The sequence below is a fragment of the Momordica charantia genome (genome assembly GCF_013281855.1).
Source record: "Momordica charantia cultivar OHB3-1 chromosome 6 unlocalized genomic scaffold, Mcharantia_2.0 BLBB01000006.1, whole genome shotgun sequence".
Classification (NCBI taxonomy): Eukaryota; Viridiplantae; Streptophyta; class Magnoliopsida; order Cucurbitales; family Cucurbitaceae; genus Momordica; species Momordica charantia.
Genome location: NW_028275164.1, coordinates 24082202 through 24097120, shown reverse-complemented (window position 1 = coordinate 24097120; position 14919 = coordinate 24082202). Strand labels below are relative to the sequence as shown.

General features: G+C 37.8%; 1 protein-coding gene across 2 annotated transcripts in view; it reads right to left on the bottom strand.

Annotated features, from left to right (window-relative positions):
- The window catches only part of LOC111009148 (cycloartenol synthase), a 54640-nt gene that overhangs the window by 22335 nt on the left and 17386 nt on the right, over nucleotides 1-14919 (bottom strand). For both annotated transcript variants that reach the window (XM_022282110.2, XM_022282109.2), the window contains one exon: nucleotides 7793-7959. In XM_022282110.2, coding sequence (XP_022137802.1) covers nucleotides 7793-7959 — 167 coding nt within the window. The remainder of the gene's footprint in view (nucleotides 1-7792; nucleotides 7960-14919) is intronic.

Genomic DNA, 14919 nt, shown 5'->3' with positions numbered 1-14919 from the left:
GGCCTTGGGTAGCTTGTTAAGTCTAAAGCCTAGTTTATAGTTGTAATTCTTTTAAAAAGATCCTTTTACTGTGTAGTAACTTCAAGTTAATATTAGTTTGTTAGCTTGGAACTCTCTATAAATAGGGTTCCCCTTAATGAATAAAGTTAGATTGAGATATTCTTACTTTCTTTTAGTATTCAATATCACAGAACATCTTTTTCTTAGGAATGAAATACAGGATTATTTTGTTGAAGTTCTTGGAGCACAAGAAATAGTTCATTCAGACTTAAAACAAAAGAATCTTCAAAATTATGGAATGAATCAATGGAAAAACTGGTTAAGGAGTCATTATCACTACGATTTATATCCGATTGGATGGTCCAAATTACTACCACAAAAATGGCGAAATAGAGTCGATCAAAATCGTGGCCAAAAGGCTTGGAAGTGTTGGAAGTCTCTTTACGAAGCTCCTTTCCTGGAATGTCGGAGGATTGGGAGCCTCCTCAAAAAGGGCACTCATCAAAGACCTTATTAAGAAATTAAATCCAGATTTAGTTTGTTTGCAAGAAACTAAGTGTAGTATGGTTGATAGAAGCCAAATAAGGACAATTTGGAGTTCTAGACACATTGGCTAGGTCTCCCTTGACTCTAAAGGCTCTGAAAGCGGCATTCTAATTATGTTGTACGATCAAAGAATTTCGGTCAAAGATTCAGTAATGGGTCCCTTCTCTGCTTCTATTAATTTTTCTTCTAAAATTTGTAGTGATGGTTGGTTTTCAACTGTGTATGGTCCTTCTTCGCCCCATGGTAGATCATACTTTTGGAGGAAATATTAGAATTGGCAAGTCTATGTCAAGGTGTTTGGTGCCTTGGAGGAGACTTCAATGGATTGTAGAAAGTATAATCCTTGATTAGATGGAACAGGATGCCTTCGGAATGTCTTGAACTTAAAAAAGGGGATTTTAGAAGTGAAAGAGGAAATAGACAACAAGAAAGAGCCTGGTTCATTATCAGGGTTCTCATTAGTGAAATAAGAGTTAAAGCGAATTTAGCCAGTGTGGCAATGAAGCAAAAGAGACCATGGGGTCAAGTGGCTAAATTGAAGTGGTTGAAATAAGAGGCCATAAACGGACCTCATCTAGGAAAAACAAGAACATCATTTCCTTGTCGGAGGACAAGAATGAGAACCCCCTGACAACAGATGAGGAGACTGAGCCGGAGATCTTAAACTTCTCCTTTTTGTATTCAAATAGTAAGGGTATTTGATTCACTTTTGACATTATGGAGTGGTCCCCCTTACGACTACTTGGAAGGAGCAGCCTAAAGCTCCATTTACAGAAGCTAACAGATTTAGGCAACTTGAAATCTCCGAGCCCTAACAAGGTGACTAACTAATTCTTTAAAAGGGCTTGGAAGTTTGGAACATAACTAAACTTGCTTGAAGTGTTCCAAGATTTTTTTTTAGAAATGCATCATCAACAAGAGGACCAATGAGACCTTCATTTGTTTGATCCCTAAGAAATATAAGGCTACCAAAGTAAGGGACTTTAGACCCATAAATTTGGTCTCCTCGCTGTATAAGATGATAGCTAAAGTGTCAGCAACTAGACTTGAAAGTCCTTCCTCTTATTATAGATAACACTCAAGTAGCATTTGTTGAAGGACGGCAAATTCTTGACGCAATCTTGGCAGCTTCAGAAACAGTGGGGGCTTGGTCCATAGGGAATTTTGTTGAAACTAGATTTTGAGGAGGCCTGCCACAAATTTGACTGGAGTTTCTTGACGCGTCTTTTAAATAAAAAGGCTTTGGGCTAAGATGGAGAAAGTGGATACGGGACTGTGTTTCTTCCACCAAGATCTCTGTGATTGTTAATGGAAAGCTAAAGGAAAATCCTGGCCAAAATATGGTTAAGACAAGGTGACCCGATATCCCCTTTTCTCTTCCACTTCAATATTATTGGAGATTTTTTAAGTCACCTGATTAATTTGTGTAGCGAACGGAATATCTTTTTCTCTTCCACTTCAATATTATTGGAGATTCTTTAAGTCACCTGATTAATTTGTTAGCGAACGGAATATCCAAAGGGACTTCTCCTTCGATAACGACTCATTTGAGATTATGCACCTCCAGTACACAGAATATTGATTTTCTGCCCTCCTTCTCATTCTGCGCTTCAAAGTTGGCGAAGTGTCCTCAGCCTTTTCCTAATGGCTTCTGGTCTATCTCTGAATGTTACTAAATTGTATCAGATAAGGGATTAATTGCAACCCAATGGATATTAAAACTGAGCCAATAAGTTAGGGTGTAAAGTTGAGTCTTTTCCCTTCTCCTACCTCAGGTTCCTACGATTGAACATTGAGGGGGCACTCAGATTTCCTACAAACCTATAAAAGATTGACGAGGGAGTTGTACTAGTCGAGTATGAAAGCTGATACCAAGAGTTATATGGAGAAATGTTCAACAAGTCTGTGGCGACCTCTCTAACCGAATTACTACCGCCCTTGCCAGCACCTGATTAAATATGAGAAGACATAACCATGAACTTTCGTGGGAGGGTTACCAATCCTTAGGAAACGACACCGTCTTTGTCATAATTGACAGGTTGTGTAAATATGCACATTTCATACCAATTTGCCAACCTTTCTCAGCTAAGTCAATTGTCGCATTGTTTGTATGAGACGTAACAAGGCTACATGGTTTTTGTGATCAATAATCTCCCATCAAAACAAGGTTTTTATCGGCCATTTTTGGATAGAAGTATTTTGGTGTATACTCATGGTAGGAAATCTTGTTAGCATTGAAATGATGAATTAAAGTTACAAAAGCCTCCTATTTATAAGAGGAGAGCCAAGGTAAAAGAGTTAAAGGACAATAAAAAAAAATCTAACTACCTAACTAAACTAAACTAACTTACTTAAAGTTTAGTTACATCAATTTTCCTCCTCCTGTACAAAGGCCTCCTATTTGAAAAAGCAGTGATTTCACCTTGAAGGAATGTAAGTAAAGTTCCCTTTCAACTCACCTTGAAGGAATGTAAGTAAAGTTCCCTTTCAACTTAGAGCATCGGCTGCTTTATTCAAGGTTCCATTTTTGTGTTTGATTACAAAATCGAACCGTTGTAAAAAAGACAACCACCAAGCATGCATTCTACTCACAGTTTTTTTAGCATGCAGGAACTTTAGAGAAGAATGGTCGGTAAATAGTATAAACACTTGCTTTAGTAAATAATGATCCCATTGCATTACGGCGCGAACAAGGGCATAAAGCTCTTGCTCGTACGTACTCCAGTTTTGGCGAGAGGGGCTGAGTTTCTCGCCGAAATATTCAATGAGATGTTGATTTTGGGATAACACTGCTCCAATTCCAACACCCGAGGCATCAACAGCCACTTCAAATGGTTGTGTAAAGTCAAGGAGCTTGAGCACGGGACTTTGTGTGAGTTTTTCTTTTAAGGTCAAAAAACTGTTAGTTTGAGCTTTATCCGAATGAAAGTTACCTTTCTTAAGACAATATGTTAAAGGTCCAGCTATAGAATTAAAGTCCTTAATAAATTTTCTGTAAAAAGATGCCATACCTAGAAAACATTGGATTCCTTTGACGGATTGTGGTTGTGGCCATTCAGAAATGGCTTTTATTTTTTAAGGGTCCATCTTAAGGCCATCCTTTCCTGTTATAAAGCCTAAAAATGAAATTTCAGTCACCAAAAAGAGGCATTTCTTAAGGTTAATGACCAGCTTATTAGTGTTTAAAGCCTTGAATAGTATGTCTAAATGAACCAAATGATCTTCCCTAGTTTTACTATAAACTAAAATGTCATCAAAACAAACCACAATAAACTTATGTGGGAAAGGGAGAAGAACCTGATGCATAAGTCTCATGAAGCTACAAGGAGCATTAGAAAGGCCAAAAGGCATGACTAGCCACTCGAACAGTACCTCATTTGTTTTGAACGCGGATTTCCATTCATCCCCTGACCTAATTCTAATTTGGTGATAACCACTGTGCAAGTCCAACTTAGAGAAGAAGTGTGCACCTCCAAGTTGATCTAGAAGATCATTGATCCGAGGAATAGGAAACCTGTATTTGATAGTAATTTTGTTGATAGCTCTACTATCAACACACATTCTCCAAGTCCCATCTTTTTTTGGAGTGAGAAGTGCTGGAAGAGCACACGGGCTTAGGCTAGGTTGTATATGGCCTTTAGCAAGTAATTCGGTTATCTGATCATGTAATATTTTGTATTCGGCCGGGCTTATACGATAATGTGATAGGTTAGTTAATGTGGCTCCTGATATGAGGTCTATATGATGTTGAATGTCTCGTAGTGGGGGTAAAGATTCTTGGGGTTGAAGGAGATCTGGAAAGTTATTTAGAAGAGTTTGGATTTCGAGGGGAACATCTACGTTGGGGAAGGTGTCAGCTACTTCAAAATTCTTGATAACAAGGCCTAGTAAAGGCTATGTGTTTTGTAGAATAAGCGGTTTTGCACTACATAGGTGAAATAGTTGTCCTTTATCCAAGCCTTTAGTAAATGTAGGACTTGTTAGTGGTAAAAGCACCACTGTTTTGCCCATCCATGTAAACTCATAGGTATTTTCTCGACCCTTATGGACGACTTGGGTATCAAATTGTCATGGACGTCCTAAAAGGATATGGCAAACATCCATATCTAGGACATCACATGTAATTTGATCCTTATAATTAGTACCAATGGAAAGAGGGATAGTACAAATTGCATTAACAAGAGTCTCACCCCCTTTTTTTATCCATCTAACCTTGTAAGGTGTGGGGTGAGGTGAAACTTTCAGATTCAAGGCAGTGACCAACTTACTAAATACGACATACTCTCGCTATCAATGATGATGTTGCAGACCTTTCCATTGACAGTGCAGCGGGTTCAAAATAACGAATGTCGTTGTTGAAAAGGAAATGGAAAACCTAATGCATTGATGGGCTAAAAGAGAGAAAATATGGAAGGAAATGAATTTCACGTGTCCTAGGCGTGTCGCGGAACATGTCCGTTAATTAAAAATAAAAAGTAATAAATAATAATATCGAACATGTGTCGGAAGCATGTCCAATCCCCCCCCCCCCCAAAATTATGTGTCAGTGCTTCCTAGTTTAGCAAGGCCTTGGAGTCTCTTGGTCACATTGGCTTAGAGGTCTTAGGTTCGAACCTTCTAGTGAGCTTAATACCAAAAAACCCTTGATGTCTTCCAGGTTCGAGCCTTAGGGCAAGCACAGGTACCCTTGGGTATAGGGAAGCAAAACTCCGACTCCATGTTATTTAAAAAAAAAAAAGAAGAAGAAGAAAGGAAGAAAGAAGATTTATAATGCAAGCCCAGATAAACAACTAGCCAAACAAGACTTGGCCTTGGATAGTCAAAAAAAAAAAAAAAAAAACTCAATCAGGCTCAAAATCGAATGACAAAGCAAGCAGACTGCCACCGTAGGGAAGTGGAATTGTTTTTTTTTTTTACAAGAAACAAACTTTTCACTGATTATATGGAAAGGAAGAAAAATGTTCAAAGATACAAACTTCCAAAGGATAACCTCCAAGGAACATAAAACCAAAAATTAAGACCACCAACTACAAACTATCGAACAACACCAAAGTCGCTTACAAACTAGATCTCCCACCAGATTCAACCATCCACCCTATTTTTCATATGTCACATCTGAAGTTGTTGGGAATTCTACTATCATTCAGCTAACTGAGGAATTCGAATTCGAATGGGAATTATGGAACCTGAGGAAATTTTTAGCAACCGCAAAAATATGGAAATAGGAGAACACAATGACCTTGTTAGTTGGAAGAATTTGCAACATGGGAGTCCATCGAAGAGATCAATAGGCAATTCCCAGATTTCTACCACGAAGACAAGGTGTTGCTGACCCTGGGTGATGTGAGGCCCCATCGTGAACACTCAACACTAGAGGAAGGGTAGAAAGGGAAATAACCATAGCGGTTAAGAGAGAGTGAGGCTTCTATGTTCAAGCCTCAAATTGATGTTATCTTTCTAAAGGCTTCGACAATTATACCTCCTTGTCTTTGACACCTAGAGTAGTTTTTATAACCTTTTTAGCTCCTTGGGTATGTTTCTTATCCTTTTTATGTAAACCTAGTTTCAACAAAAAGTCTTGTTACTTTAAAAAATTGCATACGGTATGGTAGCATACCATGTAGCACAAATAGCCACTAGGGGTTATTGTCAGTCGGATGGTGTTAGTTTGGCATTGGAACCGACTCCAACGAGAGGAAACTCTAGCCCAGCCCACAAATTATATATATATATATATAAGATTCAGTCGGTCAGTTAGTTTCTATAGGTCCAGGATGACCAACCAACCAATTGGTCGATTTTTTGTAGGCCAAACCAACCAATGACCAACAGACTTTTGTGTTCAGTGTGTTTTGATTATTCGGCTTGGTTTTTCGGCTATCCTTGATCACCCCTCCTAATAGTCACACTTTTTTCTTATAAGAAATGAGCCTTTCACAAATAGTCACACTTTTTTCTAATAAGAAATGAGCCTTTCACAAATAGTCACACTTGAAATGATAAATAACAAAATATTCACAAAAAGATTTCTACTTGTCATGAGACCACTATTACTTCAGAGCGAAAAACCTAAATCAAACCAAATGGAAAATATTAACACTCTCTTTGATTGAGTTCAATTAAATCAGAACATCTCACCAAACAATTCTCTCTAACCTAATCCAACAAGTAATCTCGAATATCATAGCTCTAGCAATCCTATAAATGATCCCCACTTCTGCATGTTTCATCTCAAAAGAAAATCCATGCAAAAGGGCAATTTTGACAAGTTTATGGAAAGAATGGCAATTATAAAGAGTTTTAAAGAATAAGGATTTCTCTATCCCATTAGTAACAAACTCCAAGATACTATCTATCCAATTAATAACAAACTCCAAAATGGAATCCAATCCCTTTTGTAATCCGATCAGCCATATACATACATGATACATTCATAAAAGTAACAAGGGCTTCACTATTTTTCCAGTAACTTGAAGTCAAGACATAGGTTCTTTTTTCAAACAAGATACGAACTTCTCATTGATTAATGAGAAGAAACAAAATGTTCAAAAGATACAAACTCTCAAAGGGAGCGAAAAAGAAAAAAGACAACGCAAAATTGTTGACAGATAAAATGACAAAAAGACCAAAACGGAAACTTCCGAATAAACATAAGTTCTATGATTTTCCCTTTTTTTTTGTTAACAAGAAACGAACTCTCCATTGATTAAATGAAATGGAACAGAAAAATGTTCAAGGATACAAATTCCCGAAGGAGCGAAAAGCAAACAAATACAACTAAGAATAAACCAAACTTAAAAGGGGAGAAATAAACGCCTCCCAATTGGAACAAAATGCTTGATTTTTCCTTTTTTTTTTTTGATAATCGGGAGTCAAAGATTTGCTCTCCCATACTCAAAGCACTCACGCTCCCCTCAAGGCTCGACCCTAGAGACATCAAGGGTTTTTGGTATTAAGCTCACCTAAAGATTTTAACTTGAGACCTCTAAGGTGATATGATCAAGCGACCTCAAGCCCTTACTAACAGAACCGCCTCTTGGGGACTCATAGGCTCTATGAAAATTGTAAAAGATGATTCCCTTATATTTAATCTACTAAGAACAAAAAAAATTATCAAAGATATATATGATCTAGAAACCTAGAAGATTGACTATGAAGGAGTTGAGAATAAAAAAGGGACGATGCAGACAAAAATTAGGTCAAAAGTAAACATTTCAAAGAGAAATTCAACAGTTTCCTTACCCACCTTTGCACACTGATTACGAGCTTTATTCCAATCAATTTCATGATAAGGGACTAGATAGAGCTCCTTCCTTAAAGATCTAATTATGGGCGTTATAGGACCAACAAATCTCTTCCCATATAGATAACACATAGGCAAGTATACCATTCGACAATGACACCACATCCTTCCTATCAAATAAAAATAAAGAGCCATCAGCAAGAATTAGCACCCATCCACAGGTGATGAAATCAAAATAAAAGCATTGAAAAGAAACTGTGCAAAAGGATCAATGAGAGTTGCATTTCTAAAAGTCTATGTTGCACTTGCAATGGTAAAATACTCAGCGACATAATCAGGTATACATGTATGAGATGTTATGAATTGACAAGGAAAATGTGTTTAGGAATAAAACTCTATTTATACATGCATTTAAAGACATTGAAAGGCAAACTGAGGTCTCTATTTAATAAAGAGATGAGCTCGCTTGTATAAAGGCCAAAGGGGTGTTCCCTGTTCTCTTTTCTATACACTTGATTTTATAAGGGTTTTGGATAATGGGTCTCATTATTTCTCTCTCAGCAACTGTAGTCTGATGATAGGCCTCACATGGCCTACTGAACAATGTTGGTTTTATATATTTTAGATAATTATTGTAAATATTTATTCTTTCCTTCTTTGTATAGGAATTCATAGTTTCCTATATTTTATGTAATTAGGAGTTTATGTTTTAGTTTCCTTGTTAAGAAAATTTTCTCACCTTTATTTAAAGGTGCCTAGGATTTTATTTCAAGTATGGAAAAACATTAATATTTTTTCTTCTTCTAAAATTGACTAATAATATTCTATTAATCACAACACAAAATAAGGAGTCTTTAGCTCTTTGATAGGCCGAGAACTCTCCTTCCTCAAAGATAAACTCTCTATGAGGCTCACAAAACATTACTGAAATCGACCTTTGCAAAACAGACTCCTCCCTTAGAAATATCCCTTCCTGACAACCTATTGTGGCGATCACCTATTACAAAATTGGGGCCATTCTAATGCATGCACGCTCACAGAAGGCTACCGATCACTCTTATTTTTGCTTCTCTTTCTCTTGGTATACACACATTGTACAGCAGGTGGCCCCACATTTCCATCAATACTTGCCATCCAAACTTTCACCTTGTCCTCAAGGTGGAAGGTGGGAAATTACTCTTGTATCCACTCGAACTACTTCGATGTGGCCTCCTCTTTGGGTAAGCATTCCCAATAATTGTACCTCCCTTTTCCCTGCGGTTGAACATGCTTTAGGCTTCACACCAATCACTGTCACTAGCTAAAGGTTCCCTTGAAATTCTGCTGTCAATCAGGAAGGTGAAGACCTTATGCAAATAGGTTTTATCTAATATTCCCATATATTATCTTTCACTTTTTCAGCTGCCAACAGGGTTAGAAAACAGATTGAAAAAAGGCTGAGGAGTTTCCTTTGGAACAGCGGAGAAAATCACAAGTTGCTTCACTTAGTCCAGTGGGATATCACTTCCAAACATTTAGAGGATGGAGGCTTGGGAGTTCGCGGTCTATCCACTAAAAATAGTGCTCTTCTTGCCAAATGGGGGTGGCGTTTTGGGCAAGAACCTTCTGCACTTTGGCATCAAGTGGTGGAAAGTATTTATGGCTTGAGTAATCTTTGTTGGTTTTCAGGGGAAAGACCAAACAGGTGTGCAAGATGTCCTTGGATCAACATTTCTTGTCATTGGAAGAAGGTAGAGGTTTTCTCTACTTTTAAATTGGGATCCGGTTTCAGAATCTTATTCTAGCATCATCAATTGATTGAAAATGGTTCTCTTAAGGAAAGAGTTCCACGTCTTTTCCGTGTATCTTCTTTACCTAATGGTACAGTAGCTGATTATTGGGATTCTTTGACTTCTTGGAAAATTCAAACCAGGCGGTTGCTTAAAGATGAGGTTAAAGATGAGAAAGCTGAGGAATTTATTGAATTATTGGCTGTCTTAAACACCTATATCCCGAACAGTATGGAAGACAGTAGTTTCTGGTCCTTGGAGGCTTCGGGCTCTTTTTCAGTGGCATCTCTTTGCAAATCTTCTTCATCGACATCTCTAATGCCTTCTGATCTTTATAAGGCTATTTGGAAAACAAAAAGTCCAAAGAAGATTGGTTTTTTTGTTTGGATCATCATTAAAGGAAGGTTGAATACAGATGATGTTCTACAAAGAAAGCTCTCTGCTTTCTGTCTACAGCCATCAATATGCATGTTTTGTCAAGCAAGTGGGGAGAATCTGATCCATATCTTCTTCCAATGCTCATTGCTGGTTCTTGTTATTCAAAGTTCAATTTATCTTTGGTTTTCAGCAACATGGCAGTGGATAAAGTTCTCCAATTACTCCTTGGCCCAATCCTATCTTCACAAAGTAGCTTGCTGTGGTCAAACGGAGTCAAGGACCTTGCTCTATGAGCTTTGGTACGAAAGAAATCTCAGAATTTTCAAAGATCGTCGCAAACCTCCATTGGATCATTTCAGTTGGGCTAAATTTAAGGCTTCACGGTGGAGTTCAATGTCACCCATGTTTGAGAATTTCTCTCCCTCATATCTGCTACAATTGGGGAGAGTAATTTCTCATATCTTTTTCACTCTTTCGAGAGTTTGTATCTTTGAACATTTTCATTCCTTTTCATTAAATTCAATGAGAAGTTTGTTTCTTGTTCAAAAAAAAAAAAACTACAAACAAGGTGTCCCCTTCAGATTTGGACAATCCCTCAATGAAATCCATTGAGATGTTCTACCATGGAAGGTCTGAAATGGGTAGATTGGAGTAAACCGACCAGAGATAGTGCCTCATGCTTGTTCTGCAAACAAATTTGAATTTTGCCACGAATTCCTCAATTGATTTTCGCATTCCCTACCAATAGAAATTTGTAACCAACCTTTATAAGTTTTGAGTTCACCCATATGGCCTCCAATCGAGCACCGTTTCCTTATTCAAAGTTCAGTAATCTACACAAAATCGCCACAGCCCATCCTTTTTGCGAACTAACAACATTGAACTGGAGTAGGGGCTATGACTCGGGTGAATGATCCATGCCTCCAGCATTTCTTGCACCATTCGCTCAATCTTGTGCTTTTGAACTTGGGGGTATCAGTATGGTCAAACATTGACAAGGCTGCTTCCCTTTCAACATGATTGTATAGAAGATATTCGATGGGGTGGTCGCCTTCAAGTGTTCAGGATGATCCCTTATTCTTCTTTAGGAATAGCCTTGTGCATCTCATGGAGAGAAATCGATGAATCCCCAAGGGACAGGTCCCTTTAAGTTCCATCGTGTGCATACTTGATTTGGATTTCTTGGTGAGGATCTTCCAATTTACTTGCATTACGCCTAACAAACTAGAACAAAGCATTCCGAGAAAGACTTTGCAATCCCCCAAATCTAGTGGACAAAAATCCTCAACTACGTCCAACTCGGGTAATTTCAGCTTTACCCCTATAGAATCCTTCATGATGGAACTCAAAAGGGAATGAAGAGATATATTTCAATAATGATCCAAAAGGGAATACAAGTGGAGTATATATAGGGAAAGGGGAAAGGGAAGGCATGGACTTGTTATCCAATGAGCAGACGGGGAGGCCTTAAGGGCTTTTAACTATTGGGCCAAATACTAACTAGCTAGCTAAATAACAAATAAACTGGGTAGTTACATCACTTCAGCCTTCGCTACCTTCCCAAAATTTCCCTCAAGAACAATATCCCAAAAATGCTCTCATTGTTTTCTCAATCTCAAGTAGTCTCTTCAGTCCTTCCATGATGGTTCCCACCTTGCCTTACAATGCTTCCACTCGGTTCTCAATTCATCTTCCTCTAGGCATGCCCAAAATCGATGCTCTGATACCAATTGATAGGTCACAGATGGCCTATTGAACAATATTCTATTAATCACAACACGACGCAATGGTTCCCACCTTGCCTTACAATGCTTCGACTCGGTTCTCGATTCATCTTCCTCTGGGCATGCCCAAAATTGATGCTCTTATACTAGTTGATAGGCCTCCTCAGATCGCCTATTGAACAATATTCTATTAATCACAACACAATGCAAGGAATCCACAGCTCTTCAAGAGGACAAGAACTGTCAAATCCCTTAGAAATACCCCTCCCTCACGACCTATTGCTGCAACCACCTATTACAAAATTGGTGGACCCACTCTAATACACACCCTAACAAAAGGCTAACTAACTTCACAACACAATGCAAGGAATCCACAGCTCTTCAAGTGGACAAGAACTGTCAGATCCCTTAGAAATACCCCTCCCTCACGACCTATTTCTGCAACCACCTATTACAAAATTGGTGGACCCACTCTAATACACACCCTAACAAAAGGCTAACTAACTTCCCTCTTGCCCTCATCCCCACCATTTTTCTTTTTGCTTTTCTTTCTCCAAGTATACACATGTTGTACGACAAGTGACGGCATCTTCCCACGTTCCCATCATCTGACTATGGGGTTCCCTTCGAATTTTAGTAGTTGTAGCATGTCAAATAATAAATCCTTTTTCATTGGGTAAGTTATAAGAAGCACCGACACGGACACGAGACACGGATACGACACGACACGGGCACGGCGACATGCCAATTTCCAAAAAAGTAGGACACGACACGTTAGGGACACGTTAATTTTTTAATATAAAAAATATATGTGTGCGCATATTTTTATCTAGTATTGATATTTAAATGATGGAAATATTAACAAAATCATTTGATATTTAAACAAAAATGAACTTAAATAATTTAGAAAAAAATAAAGATATTTTAGATATAGTTTTTTTATTGAGAGAGAAGATATGGTAAAATATGGTTCACCTAATAGCCCATATAAGTTTTAAAATTGGAGGAGAAATGCTCCATTTGTCAATTCAATATCATGCAGTGGCACTTGGCAGCAGTCATTTAAATCTTTCTAGAAATTGTAAGTTTTTCTAGACTTTTCTTCTTCCTCCCTATTCTATGCGTCTTTCTTCTTTTTATTCTGCCTTTTCTTCTTCATCTAATGCTCCTATAAATGGTAAGTTTTTCTGGTCTTTTCTCTTCCTCCCATGCGTCTTTTCTTCGTCTCTTCCTTCAGTTTTTTCTTCTTTTAATGCTCCTATAAATTAGCCTTTTCTTCTTCCTCACCTCATATTTTTCTTCTCCTTTTTATTCTCTTTTCTTCTTACCATCTAACTCTTATTCTATTTTGATGCTTCTTCTACTTTAATGCTACTACAAAAGATAAGATTGTCTTCAGTTTATAATTTTTCGACGTTTCTTATTTCTTCTTTTTATTCTTCTTCTCTCTCTTATTCTTCCACAATACTTTTTCTTTTCATCTTATTTTCAACTCTCCTTATTCTATTTCATTTTTTACTGTTCATCTCCCATCAGACTCTTCCTTGTCCTCCATTTCTTCAATTGATACCTATGGAGGGCTTGATGCTGTTGGAGCTCATGAAAAATTTTTATTTTTCTTAATTGCCGTGTCCCGAACGTGTCCACTGAATAAAAGAATAATAAAAAATAGGACACTCTAATTAGCGTGTCGGACACATGTCGGAAGCGTGTCCGAGCGTGTCGGTGTCCGACACTGACACTTCAAGAATTTTTACGTGTCCACGCTTCATAGGGTAAGTTTTTTTTAAATGAAAAGTCGAGCTTTCATTGAGGAAAAGAAAGAATACAAAAGGACATACAAAAAAATCAGCCCTACAGAATGAGTCAAACTAACAAATAGGCTCCAATCAAGCTAATCGAGCCTAAAAAGGTAATTACAAAAAACTTTAGACATTGAAAGGGATACATGGAATCGAACATGGTCCCTCACCTCCTTCCTCGATCTCTCTAACCCACTAAAAATCCGATTGTTCATTCCAAACCATAAACCCCACAGACAACAAAGAAACCCGCTTGCCATAAAAACCAACCCTTATCCCTAAACAGAATAAAAAGAAGGGCCTCCTCCAACATCCAACAACACTCCCTAGCATGAGCAAGATGAACCCCACAAGTCTGAAATAGACAATCCCATGCAAACTAAGCAAATTGGTTTAGCCAAGAGGAGGTGAACCTCGACTGCTCATATACAAAGAATACAGCACTAAGACACGCTCAAAAAAGAGGAATGCCTCATAATACAGTCCAAAGAATTAACCCTGCCATGTAAGATCTACCACACAAAAAATCTAATCTACTTTAGAATCTTAATCTTAATCTTCCAAAGCACAAAAGAAATGGAGAGGCGAGAGGGGACGGGGTCCTCCAGACGCTAAAAGAAAGATTTGAAGAGAAACCTTCAGAAGGATTAGGGGACCAAAGATAAGAATCCCTCCTCTCTGGAAAAACAGCAAAATCTCCTAACAAGGACAATAGGGCCACGAGATTCATCATCTCTAAGATGGTACAAGCGAGGGGATAATAAACCAAAAGGACGATCCCCTAACCACCTACCTTCCTAGAAAAAAGTCTCCCTCCCATCACCAACTCCACAATGCATGAACAGAGAAAAAGGAAGTGACTTTAAAACCCCCACCAGGCACTAAATCTAAGGGATTAGGACCATACTTACACACTATAACTGTTGTAATCTTGCACAAGAGTTTTTAGAATAATTCAATCATGCTTTACTAATGAATAAGAAACCTATTTATAGAGGTTTCTGACTTATAACAAAGTAACAGTAACTACGAGTTACTGTGCTGTGAAAGAGAATTAATAGAAACATAGCCCATGCATACAATGATACTAAAGCTACAACTACTTAAAAGGCAAGAACAACTTAAAAGGCATCTTTGACTACATCAATTTCCCCGACCCAAAAGATAAAACTCGTCCTTGAGTTTAAAAGCAGTGAAGTTAGATGGCTGTGAACAATCCTCAAACTCAAAATAGAAACTCGCTTCTTTTTGTGGTTGAAAAATACTCCAACCGAAGATGCCCTTTTTTAACTCATCAAAACAACGATAAAGTGACCAAACTGAATTAAATCCCAATAAATTTTGATACAGTAGTTTGTTGAGACAAAAGTATTCCAAAATTTTTTTTTTTTTTTTGATAAGAAACAAAGAGTCTTGTATTCAAGATCAAAAGAAGCCCGAAGGCAAACAGAACAGCC